General features: G+C 41.7%; 1 protein-coding gene across 4 annotated transcripts in view; it reads left to right on the top strand.

Moving 5' to 3' along the window:
• Positions 1-26149, top strand: part of anapc1 (anaphase promoting complex subunit 1) — a 222829-nt gene that overhangs the window by 37962 nt on the left and 158718 nt on the right. For all 4 annotated transcript variants that reach the window (XM_078542651.1, XM_078542649.1, XM_078542650.1 and 1 more), the window contains 10 exons: positions 3346-3441; positions 4062-4152; positions 6627-6692; positions 9988-10125; positions 11981-12121; positions 13837-13897; positions 14095-14282; positions 21746-21820; positions 24008-24273; positions 26016-26107. In XM_078542651.1, the coding sequence (XP_078398777.1) occupies positions 3346-3441; positions 4062-4152; positions 6627-6692; positions 9988-10125; positions 11981-12121; positions 13837-13897; positions 14095-14282; positions 21746-21820; positions 24008-24273; positions 26016-26107 (1214 nt within the window). The remainder of the gene's footprint in view (positions 1-3345; positions 3442-4061; positions 4153-6626; positions 6693-9987; positions 10126-11980; positions 12122-13836; positions 13898-14094; positions 14283-21745; positions 21821-24007; positions 24274-26015; positions 26108-26149) is intronic.

Raw genomic sequence — 26149 nt, 5'->3', positions numbered from 1 at the left:
AAAAAGAATGGCACAGTTGGAGGTGCATATGTTATAAATTAATAAAACACTAAGGACATTAGAGGGTCATAGTCAATTTAAATTCCATTTGGTGGTTTGATTCAGCACTTTAATTTCTCAGTCTTGTAGCAGTTCCTCAGCTTTTTTTATTTTCTCTATAATCACATAAAGTAATGTGGAGTTCAATTTACTGTCAACAGCATGTTGGAAATGACCCATGGTGACCGCGCAGCAAGCTCTGGGTTTGACTTGAGGTCTGTGTTTTGTCACTTGATCTCAGCTGGTGCAGCGGTTAAGATGTCATTGGGCTAGAGAGCAAACAAAACAAACTCTTCCGGGGTTGGTGCTCCCAGATTTCTGCCCTGTGACCTCTTGCTCACGCACACGTGTGAAAGTTCAGAAAGAACGTCAACAGGCTCGGCTGTGATAGCATCTAGAATCAGAAAGAACACACACGTCAACACTTGTTCGCTTGGCTCATATGTAAAGAGTGGTCCCTTGGGTGAGGTCGTGGAAAGCTTCCGGCTTCCGTGGGAACATCACAGCACAAGCTATGGCCTTTAGAGAGGAGAGTAAATTGGAAGAAAGAAAATAATGTGTTATATTGCTTTGGGGCTAAAAAAAGGAAATATGCAGCAGGCCAGTCAGCCTCTAGTCCAGGCTTAAGACCATAAGATGTAGGAGCAGAAGTAGGCCATTCAGCCCATCGAGTCTGCCCTGCCATTCACTGAGATCATGGCTGATCTGATAATCCTCAACTCCACTTTCCTGCCTTCTCCCCATATCCTTTGATTCCTTTACTGATTAAAAATCTGTCTATCTCAGCCTTGAATATACTTAACGACCCAGCGTCTACAGCCCCCTGTGGTAAAAAATTCCACAGATTGACTACCCCCTGAGAGAAAAAAATCCTCCTCATCTCTGTCTTGAATGGGTGAGCCCTCACTCTGAGATTATGCCCTCTGGTCCTAGACTTTCCCACAAGGGGAAACAGCCTCTCAGCATCTACCCTGTCAAGCCCCCTAAGAATCTTATATGTTTTAATAAGGTCGCCTCTGATTCTTCTGAACTCCAATGAGTACAGGCCCAACCTACTCGAGCTCTCCTCATAAGAAAATCCCTCCATACCCGGGATCAATCTTCTCTGGACTGCCTCCAATGCCTGTACATCTTTCCTTAAATCAGAGGACCAAAACTGTTCACAGTATTCTAGGTGTGGTCTAACTAGTGCCTTGTATGGTTTTAGCAAGACTCCCCTATTTTTATACTCCATTCCGTTTGAAATGAAGGCCAACATTCCATTTACTTTCCCTATTACCTGCTGAACTTGTATGCTAGCTTTCTGTGATTCATTCACGAGGACCCCCAAATCCCTCTAGGCTGCAGCTTTCTTCAGTCTTTCTCCATTTAAATAATATTCAGCTTCTCTATTCTTCCTGCTAAAGTGCATAACCTCACATTTTCCCCCATTATATTCCATCTACCAAGTTTTTGCCCACTCACTGAACCTGTCAATATCCCTCTGTAGACTCTTTCTGTCATCCTCACCTTTTGCTTCCCCACCTATTTTTGTGTCTTCCACAAACTTGGCAATAGTACGTTTATTTCCCTCGTTCAAGTCGTTAATATATATTGTAAATAATTGTGGCCCCAGCACTGATCCCTGTGGCACTCTACTAGTTACAGGTTGCCATCCTGAAAATACCCTCTGTATCCCGACTCTCTGATTTCTAATAGTTAGCCAATCCTATATCCATGCTAATATACTACTCCCAACAGCATGGGCTGTTCGAAATCCAAATATATTAAATCTACTGGATCCCCTTTATCTATCCTGCTTGTTACCTCCTCAAAGAATTCTAATAAATTTGACAGGCATGATTTCCCCTTCATGAAACCATGCTGACTCTACTTGATTAGATTATCCATTTCTAAATGCTCTGCTGTTACATCCTTTATAATAGACTCCAACGTTTTCCCAATGACAGATGTTAAGCTAACTGGCCTATAGTTACCTGTCTTTTGTCTCCCTCCCTTTTTGAATAAGGGTGTTAACATTGACAGTTTTCCAGTAATCCTCTGGGACTTTTCCAGAATCTAAGGACTCTTGGAAGATTACTACTAGTGCATCCACTATCTCTGCAGCTATTTCCTTTAATATCCTAGGTTGCAACCCATCAGGTCCAGCTGACATACCAGCCTTTAGCCCCATTAGTTTCCCTAGTACTTTTTCTCTAGTGTATTGTATTTATTTCCTTCCGCCCATTTTGCCCCTTGATTATTTAGTATTTTTGGTATGATATTAGTGCCTTCTGTGAAGACTGATGCAAAGGATTTATTCAGCTCCCCTGCCATTTCCTGGTTCCCCATTATTATTTCCCCAGCCTTATTCTCTAAGGCACCTATATTGACTTTGACCTTTCTTCCTTTTTATATATTTAAAGAAGCTCTTACTGTCCGTTTTTATATTAATTGCTAGTTTACTCTCAAAGCTTATTTTCTCCCTCTTTATTTTTTTTTGGTCAACTTCTGTTAGTTTTTAAAACTTTCCCAACCCTCTGGCTTACCGCTAATATTTGCCACATTTTATGTTTTTTCTTTCACTTTGATACTATCCTTAACTTCCTTGGCTAACCATGGCTGGTTTATCCCTTTCCTAGAATCCTCCTTCCTCACTGGGATATATCTTTGTTATGAGTCATGAACTATTTTCTTAAACGTCTGCCATTGTTCATCAACCATCTTTTCTGCTAACCTCCTTTCCCAGTCCACTGCAGCCAACTCTGCCCTCATTCATTTGTAATTACCCTTATTTAAGTTTAGCATAGTTGTTTCCTACTTAAGTTTCTCACTCTAAATCTGAATGCTAAATTCTATCATGTTATGGTCACTTTCCTAGGGGATCTTTTACTCTAAGATCATTTATTAAACCTGTCCCATTACACAGTACCAGATCCAAAATAGCCTTATCCCGGGTTGGATCCACAACATATTGTTCTAGGAAATCTCTATTAATTTTTGCTCGTGGCTACCTCTGCCAATTTGATTTTCCCAATCTACATGAAGATTAAAGTCACCCATGATTAGGTTAGTTAGTCCCTTCAACCTGTTCCACCATTCACTCGGATCATGGCTGACCTGTGCCACAACCCCATTATCCTGCAGTGGCTCCATATTCTTAGATACTTTTACCCAACAAGCTCTTGAAAGAGAAAGGCAGATTCAGAATTTGTAAGTGAACTCTTTATCAGAAATGCAGGGAGTAATCTCTCAAGAAACACCAAGCCATTGCAATACATCTGCCTGCATTGCAGAAACCTCAAGTATTGACTTCTATCTCCACAGAGAAAAGAATTCTCAGGCCGTAAAAGTATTTATTACCAGTGATCTCTGCGGTCAGAAGTTTTTATGTTACTTGGTGGAGACTCGCCATCAACTGCGGTGAGTGTCACTAGTGAAAAGCTTGCCAAGTTATAAATCACAGTTGAAATGCATTGAGTTTTCTCTTTTTGCCTTATAAAGGATTTATATCGAATAATAAATGGACAGCTGGACTGAGTTTTTATAAAATTTACTTTGGGGGTTCGGATGCATAACTCGTCCTTGGCCACATTACTTTCTGTTGTCTGATTATTGCACAATTTATATTCTGCTAGAAATTGAAAGTGAGAACTTTCGTGCATTCATTCAATCGCCAAGCAAAAATATGATTTGTAACCCGTCAATCCTCTCAGCTTCCCTTTCCCTTACGTGCAGAATATGTGTTTGCCAAGAGGTTGGAAAGGCCTATTTGTAAATGGAAGGAGCAGGGCCTTCATGCAGGGTGGCTGCTCCGCTGCTGTACTTCCACACTCTCAATACCACCACCACCCCCCACCCCCCCGCATTGTAAATTCTAACCCGAGATTTTTAAACTTGTTGAGAATTTGATTCAAGTTTTGATCATTTTTAACATGATGGCTATTTAGTAAAAATGATGTCATTGGCTTGCTTAGACAACTGGTTACATAGTAAATATTTGGAAAACTTTTCTTTGCTGCGTCTACTTAAATCCCAAACAGGTGTGTGAAATTTGAAGAAAGCAATGACTTGACTCAGCTGATTTTCGGAACAGTTACTGTCATACAAGCGAAAGATGCTGCTGCTATGGAGGTGAGTTGTATTTTAAACCGTGCTGCTTCTCATAACAGAAAATTCAAACAACTTGCATTTAAACACCATATTTATGGTAATAAGATGTCCAAAGGCTTCACGGAAATGTTTCAAGCAAAATTTGACACTGAGCTACATGCGATGTTAGGACAGCTGAACAAAAGCTTGGTCAAAGATGTGGGTTTTAAAGAGTGTCTTAAAGGAGAAAAGAGAGGTTGAGAGGTTTAGGAAGGGGATTTGAGAGCTTGGGACCAAGGCAGCTGAAGGCACAGTCGTCAATAGGGAGTGAGGGACTTGTTGCGCATTAGCATCACCCAGCAGAATCTTGGATGAGCTCATGTTTAGGGAGGGTGGAAGCTGAGGGGCTGGCTAGGTGAGCATTGGAATTGTCAAGTCTCGAGGTAACAAAGATGCTTCAGGCATCATCGTTAGTGGCGTAACTGCTAATTGCAATTCTCTTGGCAACATTTCTCTAATTAGTTTTTTAGAAAGGTGTTACTGTCCCCACTGCTTACCACTAACCCCCACTTATGACAGCTGCCTATATCGGTAGGTGCCAATTACAAAGGTGTCATTCAAATCAAATTAAGTGAGTTGGCTATTTCATGCTACTCAAGAAGCTGTTTGGTCACACTCTGTCTGACCTGTCCAATACCATTTACCCTGCTGCACTGTTCACAGATCAGAGACTTTGCCGTTGACCAGCATGTGGAATTTCAATTTTATTGTTTTAAATGGTGCCATTGAGTGGAATTAAGATCAGCTATCTTCTCCTGGCCTAAATGCAATGTGGCTTGAAGATATGTTAGGCCCAGGAAGCAGCAACTAATTTTTTTTTTCTGTTCAGGCCTTTTAGAGAGCGTTAATTTTGAACAGTGTGATTAAAAAAATTTTTTATTAACGCTGCCTCATTATCTTGCAAATGGTAGTTGTGTTTGCATAAGCAGATTCATTTTAAAGTGAAGTAGCACTTGGAGTTGTCTTGCTGTGTTTCTGTGGATTGACCGCCTTTCTGTACACAGCTTTTAGTTTGTGCTTTGCAATCATTTTTGTTTTATGTTGCCAAACTTGTTAAATTTTCATGAGATTGAAAGTCAGGCTCACAATTGTGTTTGCCTCCAACTGATAACCGTGTGGAGAAAGGAGGGGCCTGGCTGAATTGGTGGATTCATTCACTTATACATATTTACTTTAAGTGAAAATATACTTGCAGAAACTGAAAGTATTTTGCAATTTATTTTGCTGAAATCTTTTTTGCCACCTCTAATTTTACAACCAATGCCATGGGACTTATTGGATGGCAAATCTCACTTAGCCTCTACCAATTGTGCAAGCGTATTGTGGAATGAAGGCCTTTTGCATTGCTCGCTCCCTGCCTGCCTTCAGTATTGGGAGAAGCTTGGACTGCACCCATTGCTTGTGCACAGTAATATAACAGTGAATGCCAGCTCAGGGAATGAAACAATCCTCTACTGCTCCAAGTCACAAGTTGGTGATATGCCAATATCTTCTGATACTGTGTTGCCTGAATTTGAAACAAAAAGTCTGTAGAATTGCTTTTGTTACTATTCAGTAAAGTACAATGATGGACAACTTGCAGTTCAAACTCATGGAGACCATGCCAATATTGGTTTCTGAGCAGAAGTGAGTGATAACAATTGACTTACCAGTAAATCATGGTGTCACCTTTGATTGGATCACTGCCAAGTATCCAATTTTATGAAAAGTTTGTTTCTGTTAAAGGGAAAAAAACACATTGGCATTTGCCATTGAGAAGCAATGGCTAAAAATGAAATAAGCAACGAAAACAGCAAATGCGATAAATAATAAAACTGGTTTAATTGTGGTTTAAGGTTGCATCACATCTCATTGTTTTGTTGACCTTAATGAAGCGATGTTGTGGTTTATAACGCCAGCTGAAGTATTAATGACCGGAAACATACAGCAACTAATTTGTTAGCCTGACCACGTTTGTCTATATGTTATAGCATGTGGTCCTCCACAGACCACCTGATATTGTTAACATTTGTTTGCAATTTTCAGAATAGATTCCAGCCACCCAGTGATGGTGTCGTCAAGTTAGTGCCCCCTGTGCACTTGTCTTAAAGGTTATTCCATATATAACATTCATCTAAAATCATTATTCATGCTTTCTTATGATTCCGACCTGGGGACTTAGTCAACCCCATTCCCTGTACATAATCAGTGCTGAGATGGGGACAGAAAGGTTAGTTCTCAAAGTTATTCCGATGGTGGGATGAGGGGTATATACAGGGTTTTCTTTACCCATATTGCAAACAGTTGACCTTAAAGACAGCAGGACATGTTCCTCCTTTCCGTATTTAAATTCACTAAATTCTTCTGTGTAATTCTTCCCCACCCAAATTATTTTGACTCCGCTAAGTATGAAATGTTGGCATTAATTCTGCAGCTTCAGACTACTTTATTCTTCCTTGTCTTACCTTTGCGAACAGAGTGTCAACACAATGGTGGTCCTGGAAAGTAACGGCAATCTGGTGCTGTACACTGGCATTATACGGGTAAGTTGCCATGCTTTTTAACATTTGAAATGAATTCCCAGTCTACACTGGTTTTAAACTTTTCAGGAAGCAGACACTTTCAAGGTTGAAGTTACACGTGTTTTGTGGAGAAAGCGTTAAAAAGAAATAAAGAGCTCGCATTTATAGTGTGCCTTTTGCAACCTCAGTTGGTCCCAAAATACTTTACAGCCAATGGGAGCACTTTTGAGCTGCAGTCGCTGTTGTAATGTAGGAAAACCCAACAACCAATTTGTGCAAGGCCATCTCCCGCAAACAGCAAAGTGATAATGACCAGACGATCTTTTTTTTGAGATGTTGGTTGAAGTATAAATGCTGGAATGGGACTTGAGCAAACAACAATCTGACTCCATGGCAAGAATGCTATTCTGACCCACGGCTGGCACAGATTTTGGTGCATAAATTGTGTGCATAATTCCTGAGGCGAACTGTTTTACACAGGCTATCCTCACAATCATTGAAAGCAGTATTTAGTACATAAATACGTTATTTCTATTTTATGGTTTTATGATAATTAGGATTCTCTCTAAGGTTCCTTTTGTGGTAGGACGTGGAGGAAGGAGGTAGAGAAGAGAAGAAACTTCATACAAAGCTGGGAGATGTCAGCGTTCTGTTGTGTGTGCGTGGGTTGGGGACAGGGTTGGTGGTGGTGGCAGGTGTTCATTTGTGGTACTGACACTTGACGTACATTCAGGGAGCCTCTGAAAGCAACACAGGAGAAATAGACACAGCAGTACTGGAACCTAAACAGACACATCTGGAGAGAGCATTGAGGTTCTGGCAAAGTAGTCAAAGTAAGATCATAGGATTACATAGGATGTAAGGCACAGAAACAGGACATTCAGCCCAACTGGTCCATGTTGATGTTTCTGCTCTACTCAAGTCTCCTCCCATCTTTTCTCATCTACCATCGTAACCCTCTATTCCCTGAACTCTTATATTCTTGTCTAGTGTCCCTTTAAATGCATCTATAATATTTGCTTCAACCACTCCCTGTGGTACTGAGTTCCACATGCTCACTGCTCTTTGGGCAAAGAAGTTTCTTCTGAATTTCCACTTGGATTTCTTGGAGACTATCTTATATTGACGGCCTCTAGTTATGCTCTTCCTCACAATAGGAAACATTCTTTCTGTATCCACTATCAAAACCTTTCATAATTTTAAAGACCTATATTAGGTCACCCCTCAGCCTTCTTTTTTTCAAGAGAAAAGAAACCTGTCAATTCTTGCCTGATATAGCTACCCATGTATTTTGGCTATCCTTGTAAATCTTCTGTGCACCCTCTCCAGTGCCTTTATATTCTTTTTATAATAAGGCAGCCAGAACTGCATGCAGTACTCTTAAAGTGTCGTCTAACCAAAGTTTGCTACAGGTATAATATAACTTGCCTACTTTTCAATTCAATCCCTCTAAAAATAAAAACACTTTAAAAATCCAATCAGTTTTAACCCTTGAACAATTGAGGGCAAACTCTTAACTTGTGACGGTTTACCATTTTTATTTCTATGCTTTTTAGGCCTCGGATCTTGGGCTAAAGGGGAGAGGTACCCAGCTTCAATGAAGCAAAGTATTGTTGCAGTTCTTGTAGCCATCTGGCCGCCAATACAGCAGCAGCTTGCCCCCTACAACTTTCTCACCGCCCCCTTACTGAAATGTGTCTGATCTCCAATCAGCATGATTAAGACCAATAACTTACCAGAACTGGTTCTGCTTGAACCTTCCTGCATGACCTGTCGATGTTCCAGAGCAATGTGGCACTACATGTTCTGACTGAGTTACTTTTCCTCTATAACCTGCATGTTTATCTCTTTTTTTTTAAAGAAAAGTAAATCCTGCTAATTTTCTCTCCTTTTTTGCCTCACTTTTCCACTTTCCTGAAGACTTTGACCCCCTTCCTGACATACTGTACTGTGGTTTCCATGCATCCTCCAGGCCCTCACTCGAGTGGGAATTATGCGTGACAGCCAGTGTTGGCCAACTTTGCAGAGGGTGTCATTGCTGAGCCTGGTTCTGTGCCCCCATCTTGCGTTATGCATGCAGACACCATCAAGTGTCACTGGATAGCAATCTGGGGCAGGAGCTACAAGGATGATGCTGGTTGGGGTAAAATATAAGAGTGCAGTCTTGCAGTGCAACCGATTGTAATGTGATTGATTGATTTGATTTGGGTCCCCTGAAACGGCAGGAGAAGACAGCCACATTTTGCTGAAGAAATTCTTGCTAGCCCCTCCCCAAACTCCAATTGCTGTTTAATTAGGTCCCCCAGATCCACTGGAACAGTGTAATGGCCTGCCCAAAATACTCTAAGCAGCCTGACACCAAGACAAAATCTAACCATTTCCCCATGACATTCAGTTACATTACCATTGCTGAATTGCCCACAATCAACAACCTCGGGGGGTTACCATTCACGAGAAACTGAATTGGACCAGCCAAATAAACACTGTGGCTGCAAGAACAAATCAGAGGCTGGGAATTTTGCAGCGCATAACTCACTTGCTGACTTCCCAAAGCTTGTCTGCCATCTACAATGCACAAGTCAGGAGTGTGATGGAATACTCTGCACTTGCCTGGATGAGTGCAGCTCCAACAACCCTCAAGAAGTTCACCACTCTCCAGGACAAAACAGGCTGCTTGATTGACACCCCATCCACCACGTTAAGCATTCACTCCCACCACCACCACAGCAGAGTGGCAGCAGTGCGTACCATCTACAAGATGCATTTAAGCAACCCATCAAAGCTTCATCAGCAGCATTTTCCAAACCTTTGACTTCTTTCACCTAGAAGGACAAGGGCAGCAGATGCATGGGAATGCTACCACCTGCAAGTTCCCTTCCAAGCAACACACCATCCTGGCTTTGAACTATATTGCTGTTCCTTCAGTGTCACTTTTCAAAATCCTGGAACTCCCTTCCTAACAGCACTGTGGGTGTACCTACACCATAGTGGTTCAAGAAGGTGGCTCACCGCCACCTCCTCAAGGGCAGTTAGGGATGAGCAATAAATGCTAGTAACGCTCACATCCTGTGAAACGATAATACAAAAAACACTGGGATTTCCAACTTTGCCAATGTCACTGGCCTAAAATTGCTCCCTCTGGGCAAAAATATCAGGGCTGCTGCTTTACCTGTAAGATTATACATCCTAGGCATACTCTGTTTTCCTCAGAAAAATACTACAAACAAGGTTGGCATTTTCCAAGGATACCACTATTGTTTATGTCTTTGTAAATTAACATGTATATTTGAGGTGTAAATTCTGTTTATTTTTAAAGGTCGGAAAGGTGTTTATTGCTGGACTTCCAACTCCCTCATTATCTGTGTCCAACACAATACCTCGGCCTAGCACTCCACTGGGCAGTGTCAGCACTCCAGCTAGACCTTCAAGCAGACACCCTGGTACACTGGATGAGGTAAGAATTTTAACAAGCTGTTCATCTAACATAGCTTAATGCTGTTCTTCTCCAAAGTTTACAATTTTGGGATGAACTCTGAAAATGAGCAATGTTAACTTGAGTTCTGGATTATGTATCAACTTTTTGTGTTACAATAGTACATTACTATTTTGTACCATCTTGTCAAGTTTTCTTCTATTCCCTCACTGATCCTAATTCCTAGCCTCCTTCTCATAGGTAGGTGTTCATTTTTCAGTCTATTCAGCCTACTGATGTGAGCACCTAAACTGACAAAGCTGCTTCTAGAAAGCTTTGGCTCACATTATGCAACTGATAATGAGAACTGTGTATGTATAGTGCAGTCAACTGGCCCAGATAATTCTGCCTGTTGTGTTTCGTAAAGAATGATGTTCTTCAAGAGAGAAGTTTATCTCTGTATGTTTGAAGATAAGAACATAAGAAATAGGAGCAGGAGTAGATCATTCTGTTCTTGGCGCCAGCTACACCATTCAATGAGATCATGGCTGATCATCTACTTCAACACCATTTTCCTGCACTATCCCCTTATCCCTTGATGTTTTCAATATGTAGAAGTCTATTGCTCTCAGTCTTGAACATGCTCAATGACTGAGTCTCCACAGCCCTCTGGGGCAGAGAATTCCAATGATTCACCATCCTCTGAGTGAAGAAATTCCTCCTCATCTCAGCCCTAAATGGCCTGCCCCTATTCTGAGACTGTGTCCCCTGGTTCTAGACCCTCCAGCCAGGGAAAATACCCTTCCTGCATCTACCCTGTTGAGCTCTGTAAGAATTTTGTATGCTTGGATGAGATCACCTCTCATTCTTCTAAACTCCAGAGAATAAAGGCCCAGCCTATTTAATCTTTCCTCATAGGACAACCCCTTCATCCCAGGAATTAGTTTGGTGAACCTTTGTTGCACCCTCTTTATGGCAGTAGATCTTTCCTTAGGTATGGAGACCAAACTGCACTCCAGGTATGATCTCACCAAGCTTCTGTATAATTGAAGTAAGACACCTTTACTCCGAGACTGAAATCCTCTTGTAATAAGCCATATATTTGCTGCTTTAATTGCTTGCTGTACCTGCATGTTAGCTTTCTGTGACTCATGAACAAGGATGCGCAAGTCCCTTTGAAGTTCAGCACTTCCCAGCCTCTCACCATTTAAGCAATGGCCCGTATTTCTGTTCACTTCAGCATGCTAAGAGGTTAGATGACTGACGTAATTTTGTAGTTATACCAACTATTTAATGTTGATGGCACTCCAGAACGCTTGGCACAGTGATAAGGTGTCTATAAAGCAGCGTTTAACACAGTAGTACTTTAAAGACACTAAATAGATCTAAGTTGTTATTAATGTAATGAAAGTCCCAGGAGCACTATAAAACGAATTATGACACCAAGCCATATAGGGAGATACTAGGTCAGGTGACCAAAAGCTTGGTTGAAGAGAGAGGTTTTAAGGAGTACCTTAAAGGAGGAAAGCAAGGTGGAGGGATGTAGGGAGGAAATTCCAGAGCTTGGGGCCTAAGCAACTGATGCGCTGCCGCCAGTGATAGAGCAATTAAAACTGGGAGTGCACAAGAGGCCAGAATCAGAGCAGAGCAGATATCTCGGATGTTTAACGTAAAAAAATCTGGTTTTTCAAATTGGAGCTCTGCAAGTTTTCCTGACGTCAGGTTTTGTGGTAATACTGTTTCTAGGTGGTGAGTGTTATTTAGACTACTTGATAGCAAAATACTTTTCTGAGGGACAATTGACACTTTGCAAGTCATGTTTAAGGCCAAGTAGTCAATAGCAGAGTTTTGTGAGGATATAATTATTAATTGGTGTTTGCTTTTTTTTAATCCATAGGCTGTGTGGCCCTCCCCAGTCCCTGAGCTGAATGATTCCACAAAGATTCATGACTCGTTGTACATGGATGACTGCACTTTCCACCAGATTGGAACATACATTCACTCCCTGCGGGATCCTGTCCAAAATAGAGTTACCTTGGTATGTTGGTGTTGTGGACCTGGTCAGTGGTAGCATCGACAGTTTAGTTTCCAGCAACAGTTGAGCTCGGGCCCTGCTTGGCTATGCTGAGCATTTTCTTATAACAACAAGGGTATTGGACACCTACAGTTGCAGGTACAATGGATAGTAATCTGGACCGTACTGCCCATTGGGTTTGAGTTCATTATGTAACTGTGTTGTCCTTAATGCAATCTGTGCTCACTACCGGGGAAAGAGTAACTAATATTTTGCACAAAATATTAATCTAACTTAAACTGGTTTGAACATTTTTTTTTCTCCCTTTTATAAAGCCCACCTAATGTAGAAGTCAAGAAAATTTTACATTTATGTGATGCCTTTCGTGACCTCAGGGTGCCTCAAGTACTTCACAGCCAATGGCACACTTTTTTTTATTGAAGTGTAGTCAGTGTTGTAATGTAGGAAGTGCAGCAACCAATTTGCATACAGCAAGGTCCCACAAACAGCAATACGACGCATGGCTAAATAAACTATGGCCCAGATCTTCCGTTTCCTAGATGGTTGTAACTCGGAGGATACGCTGGGGGCCCCCTTGGAAGTCACCATGGACTGCCTACACAGGAATTGCCTGTGAAGTTTCAACTTCCTTTGGCAATTACTCTGCATCTGTAAGCCTCCATAACTCTGGTTTAAAGTTGGGGATTTCCAATGGTTCCGACTCTCCTATCGGAATAACTACACAGGAAAAGTTAGAAAGATTAAAACCAGTTTCAACTCCTGAGTAACTAAAGGACTGACATCTCCGAGACCCCCCCCCCCCCCCACCATGGACCATCCAAGTACCCCCGCACTCACGACTACCTCCCGACAACAGTCTCCACCCTTGTCTCCTGACAACCAACCCCCCGTCCCGACAATCCCCCCTACCCTCCCCTCACTGTCTACCTTCACTGCCCTCCCCCCCCACCGACTACCTTCCCCAGCCCAACCCCCCACCCCACCAACCACCATCCCCAGGCCCGAGGCCAGCACCTGCCCCCTCTGCGGCCGACTAGCATCCCCAGCCCAACACTGCCCCTATTGACTACCCTTCCCACTGACTACACCCCCAGCCCACCCTCATGACTACCCTCCCAGCACCCCCTCCCCACTGACTAACTTCCCCACCCCCATGACAACCCGACTAACCTCCCCAGCTGGCCCCGCCTCCATTACCCCCACCCCCGACTACCCGATTAACCTCTCCACCCCTGTGGGCGAGAAATGTGGAGTTCCACTGTAGGGTCAGTAAATAGGAGCAGACTGGCAATCCGACGGTGATTGCCACTCCTTGGAAATTTGGCCCTACTTCATTGATATTGTTGAGAGATAAATGATGGCCAGAACACTGGAGGGAGCTCTAATACATTTTGAATAGTGCCATGGGGATCTTTTTTGTGCAGCTGAGAGAACTAAGGGGATCTGGATTTAACATCTCTTTTGAAAGAGGGCACATTCGACAATGCGGTATTCCATCAGTATCTCCCTGCCAGCCTAGATTTTGTGCTCAAGTCCCTGGGGTGAGACTTGAACACACAACCTAACTCAGAACCACTGAGCCACAGCCGATATGCCGCATAAAGGCCAGCTTAAACTGCTGTTTAATTTTTATTTGTTTTTATAAAATCTGTCTTGTGTGTGTCTTCATACAGTGATTCCTCTTCCGATGTTGAGTGTTTTGTGATCTTTCTCCTCAGGAAATGAGTAACGGGAATTTAATTAGGATCACTACGCCCGAAATAACCAACTCTCAATTGGGTAAGGGCAAACCAATCTTAATATTCTTCGGTGAGAACTGTGTATTTTAGCACGATTAATTATGTATAAAAATCCCAAACCTGTAATTAGATTTTTGAAATAAATACAGTGTTATGCATTTTGGTGCTAAATATTTCATTGAGTGTCATGGGGGACGACTTATCAACAAAAACATTTTTTTGTTTAAATTCCAATAGTGAAAAAGTGTTTGCAAGCAATAAAATATATCCTCCCGAAAGAGGTTGCGGTACAAGTTTTGATCAAGTGGTACAATGCATACAATGCACCTGGAGGACCCAATTATCATTCAGAGTGGAACATGTTTGTGATCTGCCTCATGAACATGATGGGCTACAGCACAGACAGGCTCACATGGACACGCAATGTAAGTACATTTTAGAAATTTAAGCGGCTTTCATTTTGGAAAGGGGGACAGATACCGAAAAACACTCCTGTTTGACGCTGGATATTAATACTGTTTTTAAAAAAGAAAATGTTTACAAAATGCAGTAGAACCTGAATCTCCAGCATGCCCATTATTGATAACAAATTTGTCCTAAGTCGGGGGCTTGCGATTGAGGAGCCAGGATTGACAGAATTGATTAGAAAATATGAAAAATATTTCAATCTAAAACGTGACCTAGAAAGTTCATTTAAGAACCCATTTAGAGGGGATTTTGAGACTCTTGATGATCAGTTATGTATTACTCATGGGGACAGTCCCCATGACTGATATTTTCAATTCATGACTCTTTCTAATTGATGACAAAGCATTTGTTCTCAAAATGTAAGAAGGAAGCAGCTGAGCAGCACTGCACACATCTGTCAGGATTGTCCTCTGGAATGATTAGTATCTCAAAGGCTCAAATCCTGATTACCTTCAGTTGTACTTATCAACACCAAAGTCACGCTGTTTACTGTATAACTCCTTTACATAGGATATCCGGCACAGAAACAAGCCATTCAACCCCCAGCTCCACTCGAGCCTCCTCCCATTTTTTTCCTTACCTACATCTACCATCATAACCATCTATTCCCTTTTCCCTCCTATACTTGTATAGCTTTCCCTTAAGTGCACCACTGGAGTGGTTGAGGGCCATATATCACACATACATTTAAGGGCCTCTAGTTATGCCCTTGCCTTCATGTGGGAAGCATTCTCTATATTTCCACTCTATCAAAGCCTTTGAATGCCTACTTAGTGCTGCCATGCACTTAAAATAACTGGTTATCCAGCACAAGCCACTACTTAAAACAGCTAAGCCTTTGGACAAAATTACTGGGACAAAACCATTCTTACTAAATGGGATTTGACTAAGTAATAGGAAAAGGAGAAAAGGAAGAGCTTTCATTTTTATAATGCGTTTTATGACTCTCAGACATTCCAAAGCGCTTTACTGCCAATTAGGTACTTTTGAAGTGTTGACAATATGTAGAAAGCTCAGCAGTCAAATTGCACACAGCAAGTTCCACAAATATCAATGTAACATGACCAGATCATCTGGTTTTTTTTTAGTGATGTTGGTTGAGGGGGTAAATGTTGGCCAGGCACCTTCCCATTGTTCCTTTAAACAGTGGATCTTTTACATCCACCTTAGAGGGCAATGAGGAGGAGGCAATGGAAGAGGGAAAGAGCTGAATCGTGTCTGGCAGCATTGAGCAGTGTAACTGGGGAACTGGCAATAAGAATGAGACACGAGTGCTGACCATTTCGAGCTGTTGGCCAATTGTATTCCACTGCACCAACACATTTCAATATGATGTATCAGAACACAACTTCCCTGCGTGCATTCAGCTCTGTCCTAACGCCCCCCGCCCCCCAGTTCCGAGTTGGAAGCTTATGGGTTCGAGCCCCACTCTGAGATAATAACAGCTTACATTTATACAGCACCTTTAACATAGTAAAACACCCCAAGGTACTTGGAGATTGGGTATATAATCTAGCTTTGCACCAGTGCAGTATTGAGGGAGTGTTGCTTTTCAAAGGCAACGTTCGGGCAAGATCATAAATCATGGCCCCCAACTGCCTGTTGAGTGGAAATTACTCTATCCTGTAGCACTATTGGAAGAAAAGCAATCTGACTCCTTGGCCAACATTCTTCTCTCGACTAAACACTACCAGAACCATACGAGATAGCCATTTATCTCATTACTGCCTGTGGAATCCTTCTCTGTGCAAGGTGTACGCCATTTGCCTAAATAATTGCTTTTGATTGTACGGGCAACACTTTGATACATTTCGGAGCCATGTAAAAGTACTCTATAAATGCAAGTCTTTCTTTTCCAAATTGTGCCACTTGCTGAGCCCTTCATTTTCCACCAGAACTGAAGTTCCATTGTCTTTGAAGGGAGTGAAGGAAGTGACATATTTTTTCCCTGAGGAGGAAGGAGGAGGAAAGAAAAGCCTTATTGGCTGCCTAATTTCTGTTCCAGCCCATCACCTTCCTGAGGCCCAGTCCAGCACTGTTATGATAGGTCTGGGATCAGTTCACTAAAAAGATTTACTCTTCTGCACTTACCACCTTAGATAAGGATAATGCAAAACACAGTTAAATTGAACTTTAATCACTAAAATAAAAAAAAATGCACTTTTGTTAAGGTAAATAGTGAAAAACTATATCTGCTGGTCAGAGAGTTGCCAATGACAGGATATATATTTAAGACCTTTGGAAGGAAGGGAGATGTTGGGAGAAACTTGTTTAAGCACTGGGTTGTTAAACATGGAATAGTCCATGAGAAGTAGCAGTGGAAGTTAGTAAAGCGAGTTGGGTAAAGAAAAATTTTAGAGCATCTGGGAAGGCAGGGAGATTCAACTAAGTGGATAACTATTAGAGCGCTGGTACAGGCATATTGGGTTGAATGACATTCTTCTCTGTTTGAAATTCCAAAACGATATATCAAGCGCGTAAAAAACAAAACTGGGCTATTTATTGAAAGCTTTTTTGATCATGTTTGCCTATGCAACAGCATAAATTTGAATCAATATGAAAAACTGTGCACGCGTAGATCTGTCTACAAATATAAGTCTTTGGGTGCATTGGTACATTTCCCAGAATATGTTAAATGAGGGAAAAGAATTTGCTTCTGTGGAGTTCCTCACATAATGTTAAAGTAACCGAATCATAGGATGGTTGCAACAAACAAGGAGGCCATTTGGCCTGTTGTTTCTGTGCCAGCTTTCTGCAAAAGCAGTTTAAATAGTGCCACACTGTTGCCTTTTCCTTAAAGCCCCCACAATTTTTTCCTCTTCAGGTAATGATCCAATTCTCTTTTGAAAGCCACGATGAAATCTGCCTCCACCACACTGAGTGCATTCTAGATCCTAACCACTCGCTGAGTAAACAATATCTTTCCTCATTCTACCTTGTATCGCTGTTGCTTTGCCAATCACATTAAATTGGTGTCCTCTGGTTCTTGATCCTTCAACCAATAAGAACATAAGAAATTTGAGCAGGAGAATACCATACGGCCCTCCATTGAGCCTGCTCCGTCATTCAATGTGATCATGGTTGATCTTGGGCTGCCGCTCTCCATATCCCTTGATTCCATGAGAGATCAAAAACCTGTCACTCAGCCTTAAATAGACTCAGTAGTGGTGCATCTACAACCCTCTGAGATAAAGTTGTGAATCCTTGGAATTCCCTAAGTGAAGACATTTTTCTTCATCGCAGTCCCAAATGATCAGTCCTTATTCTGAAAGTGGCCCCTTGTTTTAGATTCCCCAGCCAGGGGAAACAATGTCTCAGTATCTATCCTGTCAAGCCCTTTCATAATCTTGAATGCTTCAATAAGATCACCTTTCATTTTTCTAAACTCAAGGATATAGACCTAATTTACTCAGCCTCTCATCATGGGACAATCCTCTCATCCCAGACACCGACCTTGTGAACCCTCGCTGCTCTGCCTCCAATGCAAGTATATCCTTCCTTAAATATGGAGAGCAAAATTGCATACAGTATTCCAGGTGTGCTCGCACCAAAGCCCTGTATAATTGTAGCAAGACTTTATTCTTACACTCCAATCCCCTCGGAATAAAGACTCTCAAGCCATTTGCCTTCCCAACTGCTTGCTGTACCTGCATGCTAATTTTTTGTGTTCCTTGTACAAGTACACCCAAGTCTCTCTGAACATCAACGTTTACAAGTTTCACCCCTTTTTAAAAAAAAATTCTGCTTTTCTATTCTTGCAACCAAAGTGAATAGCCTCACATTTCCTCACATTATACTCCATCTGCCGTTTTGTTGCACGCTCTCTTACCCTGTCTCTATCTTCTTGCAGTCTCTTAGTATCCTGCTCACAGCTTGCATTCTCACCTAGCTTTGTATTGTCAGCAACTTAGATATTTCTCTTTGTCTAAGTCACGAACATAGATTGTAAATAGCTGATGTCCCAACACTGATCCTTGAGGCATTCCACTAGTCACAGCATGCCAACTTGAAAATGGCCATTTATCCACATATCACAGATGTGATATCCAGATGTCTGTGACATCTTTTGATTATCTGCTCATCTCCACAATCACCACACCCTCAATGTCTCTCTCTCCCCACCCACCTTAAACCAATTTATATTTCTCCCTTCTTCTAACTATGCTTCAGTTCTGCCGAAGGGCCATGAAGGCTCGAAACGTTAACTGATTTCTTCTCCGCCGATGCTGCCAGACCTGCTGAGTTTTTCCAGGTAATTCTGTTTTTGTTTTGGATTTCCAGCATCCGCAGTAGCTTTTAGCTTTTTGTATTTATCCACACTTTCTGCTTCCTGTCTGTTAACAAATCCTCTATCCCCCAACTCCATAAGCCCTTATTTTGCGCATTAACCTTTTGTTTGGCACCTTATCAAATGCCTTTTAGAAATCCAAATACATTTACTGGCAGCCTTATATTTACCCTATTAGTTACATCCTCAAAAAAATCTCAAACTTGTCAAAAAAGGATTTCCCTTTCGTAAAACCAAGTTGACTTGTTCTAATCGTACTGTGCTTTTCTAAGTGCATTGTTAATAACAGATTCTAGCACTTTCCTGATGACTGATGTCAGGCTAAATAGCCTGTAGTTCCCTGTTTTCTTTCTCCCTCCTTTCTTGAATAGCAATGTTGAATTTGCTAACTTCCAATTAGCTGGGACCGTTCCAGAATCTTGCAAATTTTGGAAGATCAATGCCACTTTCTCTGCAGATTTTAGAATCCTAGGATGTAGGTCATCAGGTCCTGGGGATTTTCCAATGCTTATTTACCGCCATAACTTTTAGCCTATTTATCCAATCAACCTAAGCCAGCTCCCCTCTCATACCTATGTAATTTGCTTTGTTTAAGTTAAAGATTCTTGTTTGTGATTGGAGTATGCTGTTTGCAAACTTAATGTTGAATTCAATTGTATCATAATCACTATTTCCCAGTGGATCTTTCACTAGTACATTGCTAATTAACCCTGCCTCATTCCACAATACGAGATCTAAAATAGCATTACCCCTAGTTGGTTCCACACCAGATTGCTCCAAGAAACTGTCACAAAAGCATTCTACAAGCTCCCCTTCCATTCCTCCTTTGCTAATTTGATTGGTCCAATGCACATGAAGACACAACTGTCACATTGCCTTTGTTACAAGCTCCAATAATTTATTGTTTATTGCTCTGTCCAACAGTATAACTACTGTTCGGGGGCCAATGAACTACTACTAACGTTTTCTGATCTCCACCCATAATGTTTCTAATTCCTGATTTTCTGAACTAAAATCCTTTCTCACAAATGTCCTTATGTCATCCTTTAATATCAGGGCTACCCTTTCTCCTTTTCCCATATGCCTGAAATGTTGGATATACTTTTGTATTGCCTCAGCTTTTATCTTTGAATTTCTAAACTTCCTTTCACCCGAGCACTCCTCCCCCTCTGTTAGTTTAAAGCTATTTTTCCTATTGGGACCATATTTGCTGGTGCACTCTTATGTTTTGTATGCTCTGTGCCTTCCTGTCATACACTGTTTACCATTATCTGTGTTGCTACCCTGCAGTATTGCCTTGTTTTTTCTCTTCAACTTTCCAAATCTCCCCTCACATGAATTCTCTTTTTCTATTATCCCTCCCCCACCCCCATTATTTATTTTAAAGCCCTCTCTACAGACCTAGTTATACCAGTCGCCAGGACACTGGTCCTAGTACAGTTCAGGTAAAGATTGTCCCAACGATACAGCTCCCTTTTCCCCTGTACTGGTGCCAGTTTCTCATGATCAAAACCCATCTCTCTCACACCAATATTTAACCACACATTCCCTGAGCGGAACCTCTCACTTAGTCCTACCTACATCAATGGTACCCATGTGAACGACAACTGGATCCTTCTCTCCAACACTGAGGGGATATCCTTAACCTGGCACTGAGCAAGTAACACAGCCTTTGGGGCTGACACTCTGGACTACAGAGAACAGTATCTATCCTTCTATCTTACTGTCCTTACTATGTTCCTTTTTATACCTTCCACTTGAATGTGGTGCAGTGTTCAGTTTGCTCATCCACCCTTTAGAACCATAGAAAAGTTACAGTGCAGAAGGAAGCCATTCAGCCCATCTTGTCCATGCCAACCCGAGGACACAAATCCCACCTTCCTGCACCCAGCCCATAGCCCTGCAGCTTACAACACTTAAGCTGCAGTTCCAGGTACTTTTTAAAAGAGTTGAGAGTCTCTGCCTCTACCACCAACTTGGGCAGCGAATTCCAGACACCCACTACCGTCTGCGTAAAAATGTTCTTCCTCATGTCCCCCCTACACCTTCTGCCACTTATCTTAAATCTATGTCCCCTGGTTCTAGAATTCTCCACCAAGGGAAACAATTTTATCCTGACTACGCTATCTATTCCCCTATGGTCTCACCTCTTGTCCAAACAAGTTGCAAACCTCTTGATAGAAGCAAAGTACCACGGATGCTGGAAATCTGAAATAAAAACAGAAAATGCTGGAAAAACTCAGCATGTCTGGCAGCATTTGTGGAGAGAGAAACAGTTAACATTTCGAGTCCATATGACTCTTCGGATCTGTTGGACAATTGCAAGGGCTGCGGCTGCTCCATTGGATCAAACTGGTGTCCTCCAGCACCCACATGCTGCAGCTGCAACACATCATCTATATTGTATTTTAATTAATTAATAAGGTTTCAAGTTTAGAAATATCACTTGAGTGTTACCTGTAATTATATTAAGTAGTTTAACTAGTTAAGCTATAAATTTAATACAATACTTCTCCACAGTACCGGTTTAAACTCCTGCCTCCCTCCATTTAGAGGGATAAAATCTTAAGAGTCACCAACTAATTACCTACCTGCTCACCTAGTTAATGGCTTTGAAGCCCCTGGTCCTTTGTCCTCAATGTCTCCACTCTGTGCTCCCACTCTGTGCAGTCGCAAAACCTATCTGCTATTATAGAGAGCTGGTGACTCTCACCCAAATTGCAACTGCTGCTTGCTGCAGTAATTAACACCTGTTCAGGCAGCTACTTTCAATTGATTGACAGATAGTTGCCTCTGCCAAACAGTTTCTGTTTCTGTTAAACTAGGTTTGTTATCTAGCTTGCAGTTTTGAAGTTCTAAGTCTGACTTTGACTGTCAATCTAAATTATAGCACCAAGTTCCCAAATTAGCACCCGTTCCGCGTCACACTCAGCCCTCATTGTCTCCGCTCTGTGCTCCCACTCTCCAATGGAGACAGTTCCTCCCTATGTACTCTGTCAAGACCTGTAATGATTTTGAAATATCTCAAACTCTTGGGGTGTCATGACCATCAAACATTGGTCTAAAGCAGTAATGGTGCTGTCATTTTTTAAAAAAAAGCCCAGCTGATAACATGTCCTTTAATTCACACAGCTTGATTTAGAAGGTTCACTGTCTCCTGTGATTGTTGCCAAAAAAGCCAGGCCTTCGGAAGTTGGCTCAGATGAGGTAAGGAAATTATTCCTTAAACGTTTCAACAGGAAACCATTGTAAACTATTGTTTTGCTGGGGAGAGATATTCTCATTGCATCTGAAATGTTTGCACTTGAAGCGTGGAGTATCTTGGTGGTTTTGATACTGGGCTAGCAACCTAAAGGGCATAAGTTCAAATTCTGCCTCATTACAATCAATCTGGTTATTTGTGGTCTAGCACAGGATTGTCGCAAGCGCCCAACTGGTCAATTAATATCCTTCAGGAAAAGAAACTTCTACACAGTCTGCCCTATATGTCACTCCAGACCCACGCAATAATTGAATGTTAATGCAAGTTGAAATGGACAACAGAAGCTATCTTACCAGTGTCCCAAGGACAAAGAAAGGTACCTAGATAAATATAGATGAGGAAGCCCATTTTAGCTTATCCACCCAGGAACACCTACATCCAACTGTCCCTTGTATGATTTCAAAGGTTTTTGCCTCGCCACCCTATCTGGAGGCCCATTTCTAGTGTTGATCACTCTTGACATCAAATTGTCGTTGGAAATTCCTTTCGCTACTTTTTTGTGAATGGTGTTCTTCCTGCCTTTACGCATCTTTATGCGGTTCTTTTTAGCATTCGTTCATGGGATGTGGGTGTTGCTGAGCGGGCCAGCATTTATTGCCCATCACTAATTGCCCTTGAGAATATGGTGGTGAGCTGCCTCCTTGAACTGCTGCAGTCTATGTGGAATTCCAGGATTTTGACCCAATGATAGTGAATGAACGGCGATTTAGTTCCAAATCAGGATGGTGTCTGACTTGGAGGGGAACTTGCAGGTGGTGGTGTTCTCATGCACCTGCTGCCCATCTCCTTCTAGGTGGTAGACATGGCAGACTTGGAAGGTACTGTCTGCTGCCACTTTGTCAGTGGTGGAGGGACTGAATTTTGAAGGCGGTGGGTGGGGTGCCAATCAAGCCGGCTGCTTTGTCCTGGATGGTATTGAGCTTTGAGTGTTGGTGCACTCATCCAGTGGAGAGTATTCCATCACACTCCTGCCTTTAGCCTTGTAGATGGTGGACTTGCTTTGGGGAGTCAGGAGGTGAATTACTGTCTGCAGAATTCCCAGCCTCTAACCTCCTCGTGTGGCCACAGTATTTATATGTTTGATCCAGTTCAGTTTCTAGTCAAAGGTAACCCCCAGGATGTTGATGGTGGGAAGGGGGGCTGAAGGGAGGAATTTAACAATGTCATTGCATGTCAAGAGGGGATGGTTAAACTCTCTCTTGTTGGAGATGATAATTGCCTGGTACTTAAGCGGCGTAATGTTACTTGCCACTTATTCGCCCAAGCCTGAATATTGTCTAGGCCTTGCTGCATACGGACATGGACTGCTTCAGTATCTGAGGAATCGCAAATGGTGCTGAACATTGTGAGCATTCCCACTTATGACGGAGGGAAGGTCATTGATGAAATGGCTATTGTGTGAGTCTCACATTCCCTCTAGTTGCTGACCATGCAGCCGCACAATTGCAAGACTCAGGATGTTGGTTCACCTTCTTCCTTAAAAAAGAACAGTAGTTTTACATAAGAAAATGCTCTTGTACATTTAACGTCAGTGGCTCCTGTTCAATCACTGGTCATCATCCTGGCCACGCTTGCACTGAATTAAAGTGATAAGTTAAGCCTATTGCACAAGATGCATATTGACACAACTATGAAGCATGTTGGCTGGAGCGTAACGTTTGCTTCAGTATATTCAACTCTTAGTTGTTTGGTAATGCAGAACTTGAGTATTGCTGAAAAAAAGAGACATTTTTGTCTAAGCTTTTCGTCTTGTACTCATTAGGACATTTCGCAAGAATACAAACCTAAGGGAAACAGCAAATTTATACTGTATGAGAAGACAGTGCTGATTGGTTGGCAAGCTTCGACAAAAAGTCTCTTTTTTCAGAGATACTTGTATTCAACTCTGTTTGAAAACCCATGGGTCACATTGTGGGAGCAACAAAATTGGCCATAGAAAAGGTAAATTTGCTATAGAAAATGCTGTTAGAAAAATTACACTCAAGTGATCATGCAAAGCTATGGTATCACCCCTAACCGCAGTTCTTGAGCAAAAAGACTGTTTTACCATTCATACTTTTATGTAAGAAAGTTGCAGAGCCTTATAATGCATACTAGACTTAATTAAAATGCTTTTTTTTTTATTTTTTTAGGACTGGGAATACCTGCTTTCGTGTGACTATCATCATAATTTTGAGTCTCACCTTTTGGCCAGTGCTCTGCATTTAGACCCTTTAGAGGTGTTGCATCCCAAAGAAGAGATATTTCCAAACCTTGGACTGGATTCAACGACTCTACTTTTCAGTCACATTCCTGCCATTTTCTTTGTGCTGCATTTGATCTATGAGGAATTGAAACTGGATAACCTGATGAGGGAGGGTGCACGTTCACTTGTCATTCTTCTGTATCAGCTGGCAAGGTAACCACAAAAATGTCCCTTCAAAGAAGCCTGTGAGGACTGATTTATGTTGCTTTTGCATTGTGGCCAATAGACTTCCTTTTAATGTAAATTTCAGTATGGTGCTGGCAGAAATTACACTTGAACCAGTAAGCTTCCCCTTGTTCCCATACTTATCTCATGTATTGTGTTTAATTTATTACCTCCGATCACTCCCACCACCAGTGACAGAACTGTAACTGCGCCAAAACTTCATCTTCGTCCTGGATTTGGGAGAAACTTGTTTTGAAATAATGCCTTGTCTTACAAAATAACAAGATAATTTAGGGTGAGGAAGGCCTATCCATCCCTCTTCGTTTAGCCACTCAGAATTACCCTAAAATATCACCATTGTAGCACTCAGTTTTTTTTCTCCCAATTATTCTATATTTTTTGCCTCCACTAGTCTTGGAGTCTATTTCAAATGTGTTTCGCTCTTTGTGAAGAAAAGCTTCCACGATATCAGTCCTAAAATTGCCTTATACTTGTTGAATCTATGACCCCCCCTCACTTTGTTCTACTCTTCCGGTTGAATTAAAGAATTTTCTGAGTTGACCTTTTTTCTTACTGTCCGCTATCTTATTGATTTCTGTATCCTTTTCCAATCTCCCAGACTTCGAAATCTCTGTGCTCCTCCAGTTCTGGCCTTGGGCATTGCTGATTTCCTTTGCCGCACCATTGATGGCCACACCTTCTGCTGCCTAGGCCCTAAGCCTGGGAATTCATTCCCTAAACCTCTCCACCTCTTTATCTTTTTTCTCTTTGATGTCACTCTTTAAGGCTTGCCTCCTTGTCCGAGCTTAACCGTCCTAATATCTCTACGTGGCTCAGTGTCAAATTTTGTTTGATAACGCTCCTGTGAAGCGCCATGGGATGTTTTACTACATTAAAGGTGGTATATAAATGCAAGTTGTTGTTGTAAGATTTCCTGTCAGAGACGACACATTTTCCAGTCTGAAATTCCTAATCTTCTCCGGTGTTTCTTTCCCTGTCATAACTCTGATCTTCAAAACTAGTGATTACCTCTGAGAAATGTTTCACAGCATTTTAAGGCAAATGATGTTGTGAAGTGCAGTCACAGCAGCCATTTGCACAGCAGAAGGTAAACCAACAAGAAATTAGATGAATGGCTAGTTTTTTTTAATAAGGAGTGTGGTCAAATAGTGTTAAAGGATCTTTAACATTTCCTGACCAGGCAGATGTGACGGCGGCTTAGTTTAACATCTCATATGAACGATGGCATCTCTGACTGTGCAGCACTCCTTACAGTCCTGCACTGGGAGTGTTGGATCAGCTTTTGAGCCCAAGTCCTAAAGCAGCTGCAACTTTATAATTTATAACCAATAAAGGGCGAGTGCTCAAAACTGAACCCAGCTGACCCAATATTATTTCATCCCTCTTTTACCTGATCAGTCCCGGGTTCAAAGCAACAATAATGAGATCATCCACTTTGTGTGCATAAAGAGAACTGTGTAATTAAGGGTTTTGTATTAATTCATGAATGTAGTTAGAAAAATTGCATTAGTAAACAATGTTTCATGAAGTCACTATGTCCTGTCATGCATGTTACCTCAGTCTATGTGAAAGCCAGTTATTTTTTCATTCTTTGAATATAGATTTTAAACCTCAGATAAAATTGCGTAAACCAAGTACCTTATTTCGATAGGGTCTCTTGTATAACTCATTGAAAGTACTTCCATAATTTGGGTTGTTTCATTTGACAGAGATTTGAAGCTGGACATGTACATGGATTCTTACTGGAGGGACTACCCATTCTTGGTGAAGGCTTTGAAGCAAACGTGTAAAATTGATCAAGGTAAGACTGTTTTTCATATTGGCTGAAATGTGGGATTTCTTT

This window comes from Cetorhinus maximus, chromosome 5 (assembly GCF_964194155.1).
Source record: "Cetorhinus maximus chromosome 5, sCetMax3.hap1.1, whole genome shotgun sequence".
In the NCBI taxonomy this organism is placed as follows: Eukaryota; Metazoa; Chordata; class Chondrichthyes; order Lamniformes; family Cetorhinidae; genus Cetorhinus; species Cetorhinus maximus.
The sequence above is the reverse complement of the archived record's forward strand: the minus strand, read 5'-3'. Positions and strand labels throughout refer to the sequence as shown.